We start from the raw sequence: 17,183 nt of genomic DNA, 5'->3' as shown, positions 1-17,183 counted from the left end.
TTTCTTTTTAGTGATTAAGCTTAGTTTTCCAATACTAGGGTTTGTGTTTCACCTGTAATCATCTGTTTCTGATAACAATACAGTTCTGTTTATCTTAATCTGAACATTCGCGGTTTTGATTTGATCAAAATCCTATCTGATTACCATAGGAAAGGGCAAATCCTTTGAAATACAGAATACTATGTGGTTAGAAGTTAGAACCCTAATTCTTGATCGATCCAGACCTGCCAACATTAGGTTTTGCCATATCTTTTGAAAATTGACATTGTTATTGATGCTAACAGTTAGTTTTTCTTCTACTGCAATGTAGGATTGTTCTTAATAGGATGTTAGCAATCAATTTTGTATGATTTCCTTGTGTAGAATCAATCTGTATGTTCTTAAATCTTTACTTATGTTGTTTTTTATGAACAGGAAAGTGAGAACTATGTCGTACTTGCTGCCTCATCTTCACAATGGATGGGCCGTGGATCAAGCAATTCTTGCTGAAGAAGAACGTCTCGTTGTGATTCGGTTCGGTCATGATTGGGATGAAACTTGTATGCAGGTCTGTATCTATCTTTTTATGCCCCCTTCGATTTTTTATTGTGTTGCTAATTTAGGTTTTCAGTTATTATCACGCGGTTAGATTTAGTTTAGCTAGTGATTGGTTATTTGTAGGTGGATGGAGATATTCTAATAATCAACCCTAACTCTTTTGATCAAATTGTTTGGATAGTCAAATGGGATGATATAAGATTCTCAATTTGATATATACACTGTAATCTTGGTTTCTTGCAGTTATTATGATCAATTTTCTAATACTTTTGGTATCGAATTAATCCAGATGGATGAGGTTTTGTCCTCGGTTGCAGAGACAATAAAGAACTTTGCTGTGATATACCTTGTGGACATAACCGAGGTGCCAGACTTCAATACTATGTACGAGCTGTATGACCCTTCGACAATAATGTTCTTCTTCAGGAACAAACACATTATGATAGATCTTGGGACTGGAAACAACAACAAGATCAACTGGGCGATGAAGGATAAACAGGAATTTATCGACATTGTTGAAACTATCTATCGTGGGGCAAGAAAGGGTCGCGGTCTGGTTATTGCACCCAAGGATTACTCCACTAAGTACCGTTATTAAGCTACTGTTACTGCTGCTTTGCAGTTTCTACTATGGGTGAAGAACTTATTTGAACTTATCTGATATTTCGAGTAATGTTTCATATCAGATTATTATTATCCTATTCAACAAGTGAAAGTGACAATGTTAAACTTTGGCCTTAAACTATTTGGAGGTAAAATAACTTCTGTTTTGTCACAAGATCTGTTTGGTATATGAACTTTTTCTTTTGCAATTGTTTCAGTTCCATTTCGTGAATCATAACCTTTTCTTGTCTGAATTTTTCTGCATGTATGTTTTAGGGTTTGCTGGTATCGAGTCATGTCATTTGAACTACTTTAGTGAGCAATATTTGGATGGTTGAGATTGAGTGTTCTTTCATAAATTGTGATATTTTCTTATGTAGATCCTTAAGACTTCACCATCTTCATTTTATACCTAAACTTAGCTTAGACATCATTAACATGATTAAGACTTAACACCATTTTCATTTTATCCCTAAACTTCAAACATCATGTAGTAATTGTCCTAACAATATAAGTTAATTCTGCCTAATTTTTCTAAAACTGAGAGTTAATTATACTTATATAAGAAGTCATTTCTCTATTGGAATCTACTTTCTTATTTGAATTTAGTCTTAGAATATCGAATAATTGATTTTTTCTAGAACGCGGGGTTCTGTAACTTTTTTGGAGTGTGATTAGTCTATACGGGTTAAGCTGATATTCCGCAACCAATTTAATCGTAGAGAGGCCGAAGATATTCATATTTTTTTATAGCGAAGTTAGAAGAGGGGATTAATTGATTCATTTTAACCTATATTACAAAAGTATTAAAATTTTTATTTTTTCTGAAATCTATGGTGTGAGTAACATATCAGTTTCAAGACAAAAACCTATTTACAACGTCTTTCCTACTATTCTATTATATCCATATTACTATTTTAAGTATTAAGTGTTTATTCTTATTTGTCATTTGGTCATTCAATTATTTATTTTGTGTCTCTATTGCATTTCTTTTAGTTTGCAAGAGATTGACTAGCTTCTTGGTACAAGATAAATCTGATGAGTTTTTAATTGTTTTTTAAGTTGTTTTTAAGCTTTTAATTTCTTATGGCATTTATGTATATATTTTTTGGTTTTATATATGTTTTATTATTAAATTTATTTTTAATCGTAAATGATAAAAATCATAACTAAGAGAAGAAATATCACAAACTCGTTCTTTACACAAAAACGTTTTAAATTTTGATGTTGAAGAAGAAAGTCCGATTAGAGCTTCCCATATTAAAAAAATATTAAATTTATTTTTAATGCGAATAATAATTGTTATGGAGAATAATATTTTTCAATGCAAATAAAATAGATATATAATTGTTTTTAAATAGATACTCTTTTCATGATAAGATTAGATAGATTATTCAAATAATATAAATTTATGAAAGGTTAATGGTATGATTGATTAGAAAGAAAGAAAAAAAAAACATTACAATTTGGGTAATAAATAAATTAGAGTAAAAGCTGATTTTGTTTCTCACCCTAAATTTATTAGAATAATTTAAATAGGTTTTACTAATGTTTTAAACATTTGTTGGTTTTAAATATAAATTTGATTTAGTGGTAACAAATAACAATATTGGATAATATTGCATCTTAATATAATATAGTACATATTCTATTGATATAAAATGATAATTAGTCCCTTTAGTTAAAACATAATTCTTATATCACTTAATTTTTAATTTCTCATTATACCTTTATTAATATTATATAAAATTTATTATCATAATATATTAAATATATTTTATTTAATTTTAATATTAGGTTAAATTTAAAGATAGAATGTTTATATCAAATTTAGTACCATTTTAAAAAATATATAAAGAACTCTCATTTTAAAACGTTTCTAAAATTTAGTACCAATTTTTTTTTTACTTTTTATATTTTTTTTTTATCTTAACTATTTTTTTATTAGCTCAAGGCTTTTTTTAGTTTTTGAATTGATTTTTTTTATTTAATTTAAAAAAATATATTTTAAGTTACTTTTTTTTCATTCTATAACAAAATTTTATTTTAATTTTTTAAATAAATATCTTTAAATTCTAATTTTAATTTATATCACAATTATTATTTTTTATTTCAAGAACTATTTCTTCAGAGTAATATCTACTTATTTTTTAAAAATATATTTAGACCTCGTGTAACTAAAGGAGTTAGACCTCGTGTAACTACGTTTCCTTTTAAACCGCATCTAAAGGAGTTAGAGCTCGTTTAACTACGTTTCCCTTTAGACTGCATCTAAAGGAGTTAGACCTCGTCTAACTATATTTCCCTTTAGACCGCATCTAAAGGAGTTAGACGACTCCGTGTACTTGCGTATTTCAGACTTCGTCTAAAGTAGCAAGACGTATATATGTGCTTGCTTCAGACCACGTCTGAAGTAGCATAATCCTTTAGTTTTGTGCATGCACAAAACAATTTACTTAACTTAGTTTGATTCAGACCATATAACCAAAACCATGTTGAGCATATTCTCTTACGTTAATTAATTATGTCTTTCTTAATCAATTTTTCTCTTTTCTTTGTTTTATTTAACCTAACAATTTCCCCCTTTTGATGATGTTAAAACTAATTAAAAGCAATTGAGTTAATAACACAAATAAATTTAGAATACGAACTAGATAATTATCTAGAGTACTTAAATAAAATAAAAATACACAACGTAAGATGATAAATTTAAGATCCTTCCCTTTTGACTCTTGGATATGTGTTTGAAGAATTGATTCCCCGGTTAAAAGGTTGTGCAGTCGACCTATTTCTCGACCACCACCACTACCGCCTCTATCTCCTCCACGACCGTTTCCACGACCACCTCGATCAGATTGGCAGCTACAACGACCGCCTTGAGCAGGTTTTCTTTTGGACCGAGTGTCGTGAGTGTTGGACCCCCCTCTACTACTACCTTCCCCATTTTAACAGCATCAACAATTGTCTTAACGGCCTCAACAACAACCTTTTCTTCGGCCTGGAAACGCCTAGAGACAATCTCTACTTGTTCTAGGCGTTCAACTTCTGCACTTCTGAGCAATTTTGTAACCTCCATCATTTGAAGACTTACAAATTCAATCATAGCCATTGTCTCATGGTGAAGCTCGAGACTGAAGGACTTTGACTCGGCATGATGATCCGAATTTTTTTTGTGCATATTCTTTTCCAACTTCTTATACTGAGTGTGGAGAAGATTTACTTATACGTATTTCTCAATAGATTTTTCTCGGTGCCTTTTTGAGCAACAATTATGGCAGTATAGGATTTAGTGTTTGCTGCAAAATCCCTTTCAAGATTTTACAGTCTGGAGGACATATCTAATAGGTTCTGTTGCATCGTGGCCAACGCATCCATAATGGTCGTGCGGAAGCTCGCATCTTTAAGAGAGGCTTCCTCAGATGAAGGAAGGGTAAATGATACAATATACGAATGAGCTGGAACAGAACGAATAGGATTGGCATGCATGCTTGATAGTATCGATTGTTCTAGTTCTCTGTCCGAGGGAGGTGCTAGTGGAACATTTATCATAGCCCTGGAGTTATTTCTGTCTTCTTTGATCTCAACACAAACATGTCTTTAGATCGAAGATGATGTCCAAGAAGATGTTCATGAAGGGAACAGACTGTCCTCACATGAGATAAATGATGAGTGGTTGGAGGAGTGTGCATTCTTTCTTCAGACGTCTTTTCTTCGGACGAAGAGGAGGACTTAACTTTTTCAAATTCAGGAACCCTTTGAGAACGAGTACGTCCCCCCTCAAGAGATAGGGTTTGTTCTTGTTCAGATGGATTCGAGGGTTCCCCCTCAATAAACGACGACTTCCTTTGTTCAAATGTCAGGGGAACTTCAGACGTCTCTTTCTGAATGGACGGCGTCTTCTTAACTTCAGGAGCAACAACAATCTACTTAGTGATAGGAATTTCTTGTTGAGCTTCAGACGGAGGGGGTGTCTGCTTAGTTCTGGCGATCGGACGAAACTCGCCTTGCGGAGAAAGTATGTCATCAACGTGTATAATTGGCTCATCTTCATCTTGGCAATTGAGATCTACACCCAATGGTTTTGTTTGAAAGATATCAAATCGAGAAGACTTAGTACCATCGACGTATTGGAGGACAATTGAGCAGTATGACTCCATGAGCAAGTCGAGGCGGTTAAGAACCTTCTTCTCTGTTTGAGCGGACTTGTCATAGGAGTTAAAATTAGCCTTCCTCTTTTCGAGTAGATAAAAAAGAGCATGTCCCATCGCATTAGCCACGATGAATTCTCTCCGCTTGAGAGCCTCATGAACACTTGTTTTTGCCCACTTAAGAATAAATTTCTCCGTTTGAACTAGTTCCTTGCACTCTGTCACAACCTTTTTGCTTGTAATAATTTCGCCGTATGGATAGTGGAGTCTTTACTCATCCAAGTGTCGAAAGCTTCGATCTTCTCGACTGCTTTCACCTCAACATCCTCCATGATGAGGTCGAAAATTATATTGGCTTCATATGTGTATTCAGAAGAGTCATCGGCCAAACCTTTTCCTTTATCTTGAACTTCGAAGGGTTTGGGAGTGGGCATTAATTCTCTAAAAGTAATTCCTAAAGCCCCGTGGGCTGCTCCCAATAATTCGAATGGAGAGAGACCTTTTTAAAACACACCTTCTAGAAGCTCAGTTACAGTCACAGTTGTTTTCTGAACATACGTTTCTTCAATTTTCTCAGCACCAAACGCCGCAACATCCGTCTGAATAGGTTCTTGTTCAGAAGTAGTAGCAACAGTAGACGAAGGAATTGCTACCTGCTCTGTTTCAGTCGACATATGAGCATTAGCAGCAACTGCAGCTACTGTTCAGCAAGGAGAACATATGTGTTTTCCATATGAATATTCTCATAAAATTGACTAACTGGCTCAATAGTTGGTCTATTAGCTTGTTTCACCACTGGAACTTCAACATTGGGCTCTACGTCCATAGGGACAGAAGGGGATACCTTAGATGTCGACTGAACACCAGCATGGGTAGGCGACTTTAACAACCTTTCTTGCTGATTGTCCAGAACATTTGTCAATGGTTAACGTCGGGAAGCCTTAGAAGATGTCCTAACAATTGTAGACACCTCCGACTTATCAGCAACGAGAGCGGATGCCACTCCTCGCTTTTTCATTGGGCTGGCTGATGGTGACAGGGAGATCGAGGATAAAGGGACAACGATGATGGGGGGTTTTCTCTTGTCTTGCCCTTTTAGGGATGGAGTCAACTTCTCCAGAATCCCTAATAGGTGCCCTCTTCTGGTTGTTGGAGCTCGCGGTGGACTCCATAGCAGAAGGCCTAGCCCTCTTAAAAGTAGTTTTTAGACTAGAGGAAGCCAGACGCTTGGACCGAGTGATCGACTGACCACTCGTTTGAGGAACAGAGTATTCAAGATTCAACTCCTTAGCGAGTTTCATCCTTACCAAGAAGCTCTTCATAGAAACGTTAGTAAATATTCGATAGGGGTTAACAACCGCACCCCGACCCATAGGAACTCTCAGATGCTCCAAGAGCCAGCCGAGTTGGACTGAAAAGCCCACGCTCTACTTGCTCGGTGAAGATACCATCTGGCACAATGTTGAGAACAGAACGGATGCCCAATTAACTAACATCCCTCTAGTTATAGTCACCATGTACTCAAATATGTCTTGAGTATAGAGGTCAAAGGACCCTGCCCTTCCCTGAAGCGACTTAGCAATAATGTCGTTCAGAATGCAGAAATGGTATTTTAAAACTTTCTTCTTCCCGTTGATGTTAACCGAACCGCCGATGTCCGAGAAGACGGTCTGCATCCCTGAAATAATCTCGGCCGAAATCGCGACGTCAAAGATACGACGCTCCGATGGAAGTTTGAAGAACTCGGCGAATACAGTTTCAGAGAAAGAAATTTTTGATCCGTTCACCGTCACTTCGATAGAATCTCCAACCACTTTCCCTAACTTGAATAACTCTCGGACTTCCTCTTCATAGAGAACATAAAGACCGCTAAGGAACTTCCTGAGGCTAGATGCCTCTAAAGTCTTGAAGATATCAATAATATCTTGCTGTTCAAGAGTATAGATAAATTCAAAGTCTACCTACATGATGTTTTGAGACAGGGAAACAATTTTCTTAGTAGACATCTTGAGTTTGAAGAAAGGATGATGAAGAAGTTAGTTTATGTTTAGAAAGAAGGTAGAGAGAAGATTAGGGTTTTTCAAGGAATTCTAAACGATGGCGTAAAAAAGACTTTTTGGCATGCATGAAAATCTTAAATAGAATGTGAAAGGTCACGTGCCTAAAAGACATAATTTGAAATACAACCATCACTTAATTTAAAAGCGTTTTTCAAGAAAGGTCATCATTAAAAAGTCTTTCATAAAAGCTTTAAAAAGTGTAGAAAACTGATTTATCAAGTCGTAAAAAAATATTAGTCATGTTTTTAACATTAAAAGACACATGTCTCAATGTTATTTGACACATGGAAATATTTATCAGATTTTATTTTATCTAATCAATATATTATCTCCAAATAATTTTTAAAACAACAACTGTTTTTATTGTTTGAGCGGGAAAATAAAAGTGACAACGCATATTAAAATGACAGATGTCCTCAACTCGTCCGAAAATGAGGCGTCTAAAGGCACGCGTAGTTAGACGTCTAACATGCTATCCGTATACCTTGCGTCTAAGCTGGGTAGACGTCTTGTTTAGACGACGTCTAACTACGCTCATCTACAGACGTCTAATCACGCATCTGTTTAGAAGGCGTCTAATCACGCTCATCTACAGACGCTTTAGATGTATGTCTCACATATAAACGTCTAACCAAGCTTAATTTGCAAGTTGCTTAAGCAAATATTCGTCTAAGTATATAACTCCTTTAAACGACTAATTAGATCGATTAAGACCTCCGTCTACACACGTTTGTCTAATCATTTTAATCATCAAATTCCCCCTAAATTTATGCATGTTCAATTAAAATAAATCAATTGAGATTCACAAGACCCAAAATATTTCTAAAATAAGAAAACATAGTCTCGGAGAGTGGCTTCGTGAACACGTCTACCACTTGCTGATCTGTTGGGACATATTCTAGACGAATATGATTCTAACTGACATGCTCCCAAATTCCTCCATGCAGCTGATCTATTGTACCTACAAAATACATATTTACAGCTTTTTGGTACCCACATTCACTTGGGTCCTCGGTCAATCAGTCCCTTAAGAATCCATATTTGAATTATTTTGATGGATTTCCCTTGTTGTGTTGTGATTAGTGCGTATGATTTAGGCTTGATAGGCGTCTTCCTGCTAGAAGCTAATCCATTAACCTTAGAGGAAGATTTTTGTTTAAAACTCATTGAATTCCTGTCAGGTTTTGGTTTTCCATACTTGTTGGTTGCTTCCTTTCCAAGTTTCAGCCAACTTACAGTTGACTTAACATAAATTATTTCATCCTTTAAGGTTAAGTCCTCACAACTTGGATCAGTTCCTTTATTAGTTAAACTACCCCTGACAAATCTTATAGCCTTAAGCTTGTCTTCCACTAGGTTTAACTTCTTTGACGGCTAATCTGTGATAGCATTGTCAAATCCTAAACCGGATTTGCATCCGGCGGGCCTCAACATACTTATCTACTGTCTAACTACATCTCCAGATTTCGTCTAGGAACTAACCACATATGTCAAACGTTGGTTTGAACATTTTCCTTAAGCTTCTCATTCTTAGATGAGAGCTCAGTCATTTTGTTTTCAAAATCTTTTGGTTTAGAGGTTTGAGATGAAGAAAAGTTACCAGTTTTATATTTCATTCTCATTTCATTACATTAGTCTGACAACTTCTTGTACTCAATGATCATATCATTAAGTGCAATAGTCAATTCATCTCTTGTGAACTCTTCAGAGGAGAAGTCAAATACCTCAGATTCTTCCTCTGCCATGAAGCATGTAATGTCTTCATCATCGCTGTCGCTGGATGATGAATCATATGAGTCGCTTAGAGCCCACTTGGCCTTGCTATCAGCAGCCATGAGAGCCTTCAACTCTTTGTTGTTCTTCTTCTCATCTTTCTTCTTTTCATCTTTCTTTGGCTTCCTGTATTCCGCTTTCAAGTGTCCTAGTTTATCACAGTTAAAACACTTCAAGTTAGCCTTATAATTACTCTTATCATCATTATTATTATTTGAAGAGCTTGAGTTATAATTTCTCTTCTTCATGAATTTGCCGAATTTCTTCATGAAGAGAGTCATGGCATCGCTACTGATCTGTTCGACAACAGTCTTCATATCAGTGGCAGCAGGTGGCTCCTTAGCGGTCACCAATGCCTTGGTGGCGATTGTAGATGTGGAATGCTCCTCTTCATTCCTAGAGTTTATCTCAAACTCGTAGGCCTTCAGATCGGCTAGCAAGTCAAAGAGCTCCATCTTGTTGAGGTTTTTAGACTCCCTCATCGCCATCGTCTTAATATCACACTTCCTGGACAAAGCACACATGACTTTGATTGTAACCTCTATGTTGCTGTAAGTCTTGCCCAATGTGAAAAGAGTGGTGATAATCTTGCTGAATCTCTCATCGAATTCAGTCATCGTCTCTCCAGGAAGTATCTTAATGTTATCAATCTAATGTGTGACAACCATGAGTTTTTTCTCTTTGGTTTTCTCATTTCCCTCGCAGAGTTGAGTCAGCCTCTCCCAGATTTCTCTGGCAAAGTTGCATGATATGATATAGTTGAACATATTATCATCCAAAGTTTTGTAGAGAATGTCTTTGGCCATGTTGTGAGGTTGTTCTTTCTTTTATCTTCACTGATCCACTCAGATCTAGCCTTCTCAATCTTTATCGGACCTCCGACGATGAAAAACCACATGTCATCATCTATGGAAGCTAGATGAGCATGGACTCTCGCCTTCCACACGACATAATTTTCCTTTGAGAACATGGGAACCTTGTTGGTGACATCCATAGACATGATTCAGATTCTTATTGGTGCTTGAAAATAGAAAATGAGGCTCTAATACCACTTGTTAGGATTGATGCTGGCAATAGAGACTAAGGTCGGACTATTGTGAACAGCTTACGATATTCGATTCGATAATAATCCTGTGAGGGATTAATATCTGTTTCTATTCTTTGCAAATCTTTACAAACTCTTGAAACAGATTCAAGTTCGGAACTGTTTGTTGGATTTGAAGGTTCAGACAAATGAATGCAAATGACATAAAGTAAAGAACACAAGGAGTTTTATGGATGTTTAGAGATAAAACTCATACGTCAACCCTTCTTCCACAACTGGAAGGATATCCACTAAAGCCTTTGATTCGAGTACAACTCACTCTACTAGCTAACTCTTTATTGAACAAAATACCTTTTGTTCAACTTACAAAACTGAGATTTCTCATAGAAAAGACAATATGCAATTACAATATGATCACATAGTGAAATAATGAGTAGTTTGTGCTTTTAGCTTGAGAGTAGTTTTCTTGAAGCGAGTATGGAAGCAATTCAACCGTTGTCCTTGGGCTTCTATTTATAGTTGAAGTGCACCAACGATCGAATATTCTTTGTGGACACGTGGCATGTGTCCGTTAGACGGTCGCCTATAGTACGAGAGTATAGTAGACTCTGAACATTTGGATTGTGGCCGTACAGAACAGGTAGTGCGCTGAATATCCTCTAATATTGTCTTGTATTGGTGAGGTACCACTAGTAAAAAAACGCATATTAAGGAGGATAGAAACTCTCGGAGAAAGCCGCTGTGCCTTCGGTGAAAGACCTCACCGAGAGCGATAAATGCCCTCACGGATTCTCAGTGATGAATCTCTCGGTGAAAAATAAAAGGATCTTTACGAGGGCATAGGTATCCCTTAGAGATAAATGTCACCGAGAGCATTAAAAGGCTCTCGGATATACTTATAAATAATTAAAGAGCTTTCCCATTGCTCTCGGAGATCATTTTCTTTTATTAATGAGAGCTTTCAAAGGATTTGATTAGGAAGAAGAAGAATAAGCAAACCTAGCCAAATTGAATATGAAGTAACTGAAAGTACTATAACACAACTAATCAAGCAATCTGGCTTAACACTACAAGGATTTTGTTAGGATGAAGAAGAATAATCTTTTACAACAAGTCAATTTTATACCAATAGCAATCCACTATATCATAGAAAAACTAAATACATAACTATCAAGAGTACCAATTTCTACTAATTAAGAATATATTATTTTGAAGGAATTACAAATAAAGAATTGCAGCAAGATAGAAGAGCATAATCATCTATCAAACATTTTATACTAATTGCGACTACTTCATATTACTACTTTATACTAAAAATGAAGCTTCAAACCCATAAACCCTAATATAATAATTTCTGCTCAAATGTGATAATTTATAGGTTAGGGTCTATGTTAGATTTTAGAAAGAACAAACAAACTAACCTGGGCGAAGGTCGTCGGCTGGTCGAAGGACCAGTAGAATCTGTGGCCGGAGCGGTGGAAGGAGGACGAACGGAATCGACAAAGGCTAACTGTGGACGGGCGGAATCGATAAAGATATATTGTGGATGGGCCAGTAGAATCGATTAAGTGAGAACGAGCGGAGATATATTGCGGATCAATGGCGGAGATCTGTGGCGGAGATCTATGGAGAAAGAAGGGGATCGAAGCAGGATAGGCGAAATCGAGAGGAAGAAGAAGAAGAAAGAAAGAAAGGAAGGAAGAAAAAAAAGGGGGGTGGACTTTAAATTAAAAGCCTTTCACCGAGGGCATAAACGCGGGCCCTCGGAAAGACATTTTCTCTGAAAGATGAGGATAAAAGCCCTAAGAAATGAATCTTATCTGCGAGAGATTCATGAAGCCCTCGGTGTCCATATTTATCAGCGAGGGAATCAATTAAGGGAGAACAGGCGAAGATATATTGCGGATCTATGACAGAGATCTGTGGCGGAGATCTGTGGCGGAGATCTATGGAGAAAGAAGGGGATCGGAGCAGGAGAGGCGGAAGCGAGAGGAAGAAGAAGAAAGAAAGAGAGAAAGAAAGGAAGAAAGAAAGAACAGGGGGTGGGCTTAAATTAAAAGACTTTCACCGAGGGCATAAACGCGGGCCCTCGGAAAGACATTTTTGCTGAAAGCTGATCAGGATAAAAGCCCTCAGAAATGAATTTTATCTGCGAGAGATTCATGAAGCCCTTAGTGTCCTTCATATTTATCAACGAGGGAATGAAGATGCTCTCGGTTATAATTATTGTTGGGTGTGAATGCAATTGGAGTTTGTCTCAGTCCTCTTATTTATCGATTCCTTTGCACCACTATCTCACACAAATGAGACAACCCTCTCACTAGCATCCAAACACCACAAAGGAATTTGACTTATGCCTCCCACCAAGAGAGTAGTATCTATTTATATTATTAGGTCAAGTCTAATAAGCGGGTTATTAGAGATTGTGCCACAATTTTGGGCCAACTAATACCCAACAATCTCCACCTTTGGCCCAAAATAGTGCAAAACACAATCACGGAATCACAAGACACATCATCGCCAATTTATCACCACCTAGGAAACAAAGAGAATACCCAAGGTAAATTCGTGTCACAAAGACTAGGGCAAAGGCACAAAGCATGCAAAAATCACAAAGATCGGACACAAGAGCACAAAACATGGGAAAATCACAAAGATCTAACGCAAGAGCACAAAGCATGCAAAAATCACAAAGATCAAATGCAAGAGCACAAAGCATGCGAAAATCACAAAGATCAAACGCAAGAGCACAAAGCATAGGAAAACCACAAAGGCAAAATCACAAAGCATGCCATGTCCCCAAAGGACGAACCTCAAAGAGTTTTCCCTAAGTCAAAGTATAAAATCCGTTGATACGAAATAAATTTTTCAGCAGGTAGACACTTAGTACCAATATCAGCAGTATTAAATCCTGAAGGAATTTTCTCTAACTTAACAATGCCCTTTCAAACAATATCCCGAATGTAATGAAACCTAACATCAATATGTTTAGTTCTATCATGAAAACAAGATTTTTACATAGTTGAATAACCGATTGATTATTAGAAAACACAACCATATTTTTGTTAAGAAAACTAATTTCAGACAAAATAGCCCGAAGCCAAATTGCTTCCTTAAAAGCTTTAGTGGCAGCTACATACTTAGATTCTGTAGCAGATAAAGCAACAATGGGTTGAAGTTGATACTTCCAACTTATGCAAGAATCACACAAAGTAAACACATATAAAGTAGTAAACTTTCTATTATCTCTATCATTAACATAATTGGAATCTACATAACCAACCAACTTTGTACCTACAGAACACTTAGAGAAAGTTAAGTCAACATCAACAGTGGTTTTTAAATATCTCAAAAGCCATTTCAAAGCATTCCAATGAGGCATACCAGGGTTAGACATAAATCTACTCAAACAACTAAATGTATATGCAATATCAGGCATAATACTAATCATCAGATACATAACAGATCCTATAACATTGGAATAAGGTACATTCTTCATTTCAGTTATTTTTGTTTCAGTCTTAGGAGACTAATCCTTACTTAACACAAAGTGGGAAGCAAGAGGCACATTCACAGATTTAGCATTAGACATAGAAAATTTACTCAAAATTTTTGCAACATATGCACTTTAATTTAACACAAGAGAAATTTTTGTTCTATCTCTAATGATATTCATGCCCAAAATCTTCTTAGCATCACCTAAGTCTTTCATGTCAAAATTTTCACAAAGCGATTTTTGCACATGCATAACAGACTTCAAACATGGGCTAACAATCAACATGTCATCCACATACAATAAAAGAAATACATGCATAGAGTCTATATTCTTGAAGTAAAGACAATGATCAGAAGAACTTCTTTTAAACATCAAAGATTGCATGCACTTATCGAACTTGATATTCCATTTCCTAGGAGATTGTTTTAAACCATACAAGGCTTTTTTTAACAAACAAACATGATCAGGCAACTGGGGGTCAACAAACCCCTCAGGTTGATGCATATAAATATTCTCATCAAGTTCACCATGTAAGAAAGCAGTAGTAACATCCATTTGCTTCAATTCCCAATCAAAATGAGAAACTAAAGCAAGCATAATTCTAATAATAGTGAATTTGACAATAGGAGCGAAAATTTCAGCATAATCTATTCCCTCCTTTTGAGTAAATCCCTTGGCTACTAACCTGGCCTTGAATCTAACTTTTTTAGACTCTTGCTTCACCTTATACAACCACTTGCAATCCACTAAGGATCAATTATGAGTTTTAGGAACAAGTTTCCAAGTATCATTGATTCTTAGGGAATTCATCTCATTATTCATAGCAACAATCCATTTAGTAGAAAACTTAGACCTCAAAGATTCTTTGTAAGAGTTAGGCTCATTACAGTCTAGGGATTCAAACATGTTAAAAACAAATTCAAACATATTGCAATCATTCAAATTATCATACCTAAATCTAGCAGGCATTCTAATATTTCTTCTACTTCTATCCCTAGCAAGTTGATAGTCATGCAAATCATCAGACAAATCATGTGAATCAGACAACACATTTGAATCATTCAAATTATTAAGAAAATCATGTGAATTAGACAAAATATTTGAATCATGAAAATCATCAATATCATGCACATTATCATGTTCCACCTCATTGAGAACATTCACATCATGTTCAACAGGTTGATCAAAAACTACAGGCACATGCTCCAACTTATTAGGAGCATCATTAACAACAATGGGGGACATAGACAAGCAAGGAAAATCATTCTCATTAAAGACAACATCTCTACTTATCACAATCCTAAGCCCATGTTCACTTCTATCCCAAAGCCTATAACCTTTTACCCCTTCAGGGTAGCCCAAGAACACACATTTCTTAGACCTAAGCTCTAACTTGTCAACCTTCTGATGCACATAGACAACACAATCAAAAACTTTCAAGTTGCTCAAATCAAGAGGTTTACCTAAAAACACAAATTCAGGACATTTCCCTCCTAAGGGAACACTAGGGGCCCTATTTATTAAATAAGCAGCAGTATGCAAAGCATTCCCCCAAAAGTTCTTCTCTTACCTGTTTGATTCTCAATCAAAATCTTCCACTCTTTAAACTTTTCAAAAACATCAGACTTATGTTTTAATAGTAACACCCAAACTTTCCTAGAATAATCATCAATGTGGATAAAAAATATTGGTTCCCTCCATGTGTAGCAACACTAGAGGGACCCCACACATCATAATGTAAATATTCAAGGATATCAGTACACTTAGACACATTTGGGTAAGAGGAGATGGGAAAACTCACCTTATGTTGTTTTCCTAACACACATGATTCACAGAAGGGGATGGGGGACAATTTATCACTACCAAAGTGACCACCTTTATGCAAAATTTCTAGATCTTTTTTACTCATGTGACCTAATCTATTATTCCAAAGAACATATTTATCACCAATCACAGAGTTCACAGAGTCACAAGTAGTCTCAACATGACACACATACAGATTGTTCATCTTTTTTGCAGTAAGATAACAAGAGACCCACGTAAAATTTTCATAACACCCTTCCCCCACTTTCCCTCCAAACCATTATTCTCAAGAAATGCACAAGACAATAAATTATTACGCAAATTAGGAACATGCCTCACATTCTTCAAAGTAAACACAGAACTACAAGAAAACTTTAGGCATACATCACCTATTCCTAACACATTGCAATTTTTCGAATTTGCCATAGACACAAAATCATGTTCAATCTCTTTATAGTTCGAAAACAAATCTCTAAATGGAGTCACATGGAAAGTACAACCAGAGTCAACTAGTCAATCAGATTTGCACAAAGAATCAGATAACACAGAGTTCAAGCTAGCATAATCACATAGATTATTAATCATAAAAATATCACCCAAATTTCCCTCACAAACAGCCAGATTAACATTTTCAACATGCTGATTTCTCTTAGGTTTTGGACAGTCCTTGATAAAATGACCAGACTCATGACAATTATAACACTTTCTAGCACTAGACCTAGACTTAGATCTGCTTTTACTAGCAGGATGAGATTTCTTACCAGAACTCTCATTATTGACATTCTTTTGGGCACTCGACTTACCTTGAGATATACCCCTCACATGCATGACTTCCCCACCAGACTGTTTATCCCTCTCAGAGTGTCTTAAATCTAACTCCTTACTCTTAAGACCATTAACAACAATATCAAGAGTGACACTATCTATTCCATACTTAATGGTAGACTTCACATCATTAAAAGAATCAGGAATAACATTCAACAAGACAATGGGGGCATACTCATCAATGTTCTTATCACCACATAACTTAATATCAAAAATAAATTTAGTGAAAACATCTAGATTATCTTTAATGTCCTTGGACATATCCAATCTAAATTTGAAAAACTTTTCAAGTAAGAACATTTTATTAGGAAGAGAAGTTTCAGTATAAAGTTCAGATAATTTATCCCACAAGGTTTTTGCACACTCTAAAATACCAATTTTTCTCATCACAGAATCAGATAAATTCAAGTATATAGATGCACAAGCATTTTCATTCATTTCACTATTTTTCTCAATGGTATCAGTAACCACATAAACCTGACTAACAACTTTAAAATATTTTTTCTGAATCAAAACACATTTCATTTTTTGTTTTCAAATGCTAAAATCAATTTTTCCGTCAAACGGAACCATACCATATTGATTAACACCAAATATGCTATCAAACAAATCAAAAGCAATCAACAATCAATTGGTAGAAATTAATAGGAGGGTTCAAGCTATGATACCTTGCGAAACTCAAAGAAAGTTTTGACTTACCCACCCCGCTCGAGGATTTGATGCTTCGTCTTCTTAGTAGCGGCACGACATCGGCACAACGACGAATTTGATTCTCAACGGTCGCGACAAACGCTACACCGACAACGGTTGAACATGACAACAACGACTTCTTCTCTAGAGGCGACAACGACTTTTTTCTTCCTCTAGTAGCAGCAGAAGTAGAGAATAAAAGC

The 17,183-nt window shown here is 36.0% G+C and overlaps 1 protein-coding gene across 1 annotated transcript; it reads left to right on the top strand.

Annotated features, from left to right (window-relative positions):
• The first annotated feature begins 413 nt into the window (after nt 1-413).
• Nucleotides 414-1,349, top strand: LOC124911897 (thioredoxin-like protein YLS8). Its single transcript, XM_047452427.1, has 2 exons — nt 414-547; nt 827-1,349. Exons 1-2 carry the CDS (start codon nt 428-430, stop codon nt 1,133-1,135), a joined length of 429 nt encoding a protein of 142 aa, XP_047308383.1. The 5' UTR covers nt 414-427; the 3' UTR covers nt 1,136-1,349.
• The last annotated feature ends 15,834 nt before the right edge of the window (nt 1,350-17,183 follow it).

The sequence above is a fragment of the Impatiens glandulifera genome, chromosome 8, assembly GCF_907164915.1.
Source record: "Impatiens glandulifera chromosome 8, dImpGla2.1, whole genome shotgun sequence".
NCBI lineage: Eukaryota > Viridiplantae > Streptophyta > Magnoliopsida > Ericales > Balsaminaceae > Impatiens > Impatiens glandulifera.
This window is presented reverse-complemented; position numbering and strand designations above follow the sequence as displayed.

Excerpts from the sequence above, each read along its gene's own strand:
- LOC124911897 (XM_047452427.1), top strand. The coding sequence starts at position 428 with ATGTCGTACTTGCTGCCTCATCTTCACAATGGATGGGCCGTGGATCAA. Across the intron at positions 548-826 it reads GGGATGAAACTTGTATGCAG|ATGGATGAGGTTTTGTCCTC; the intron begins GTCTGTATCTAT and ends GAATTAATCCAG.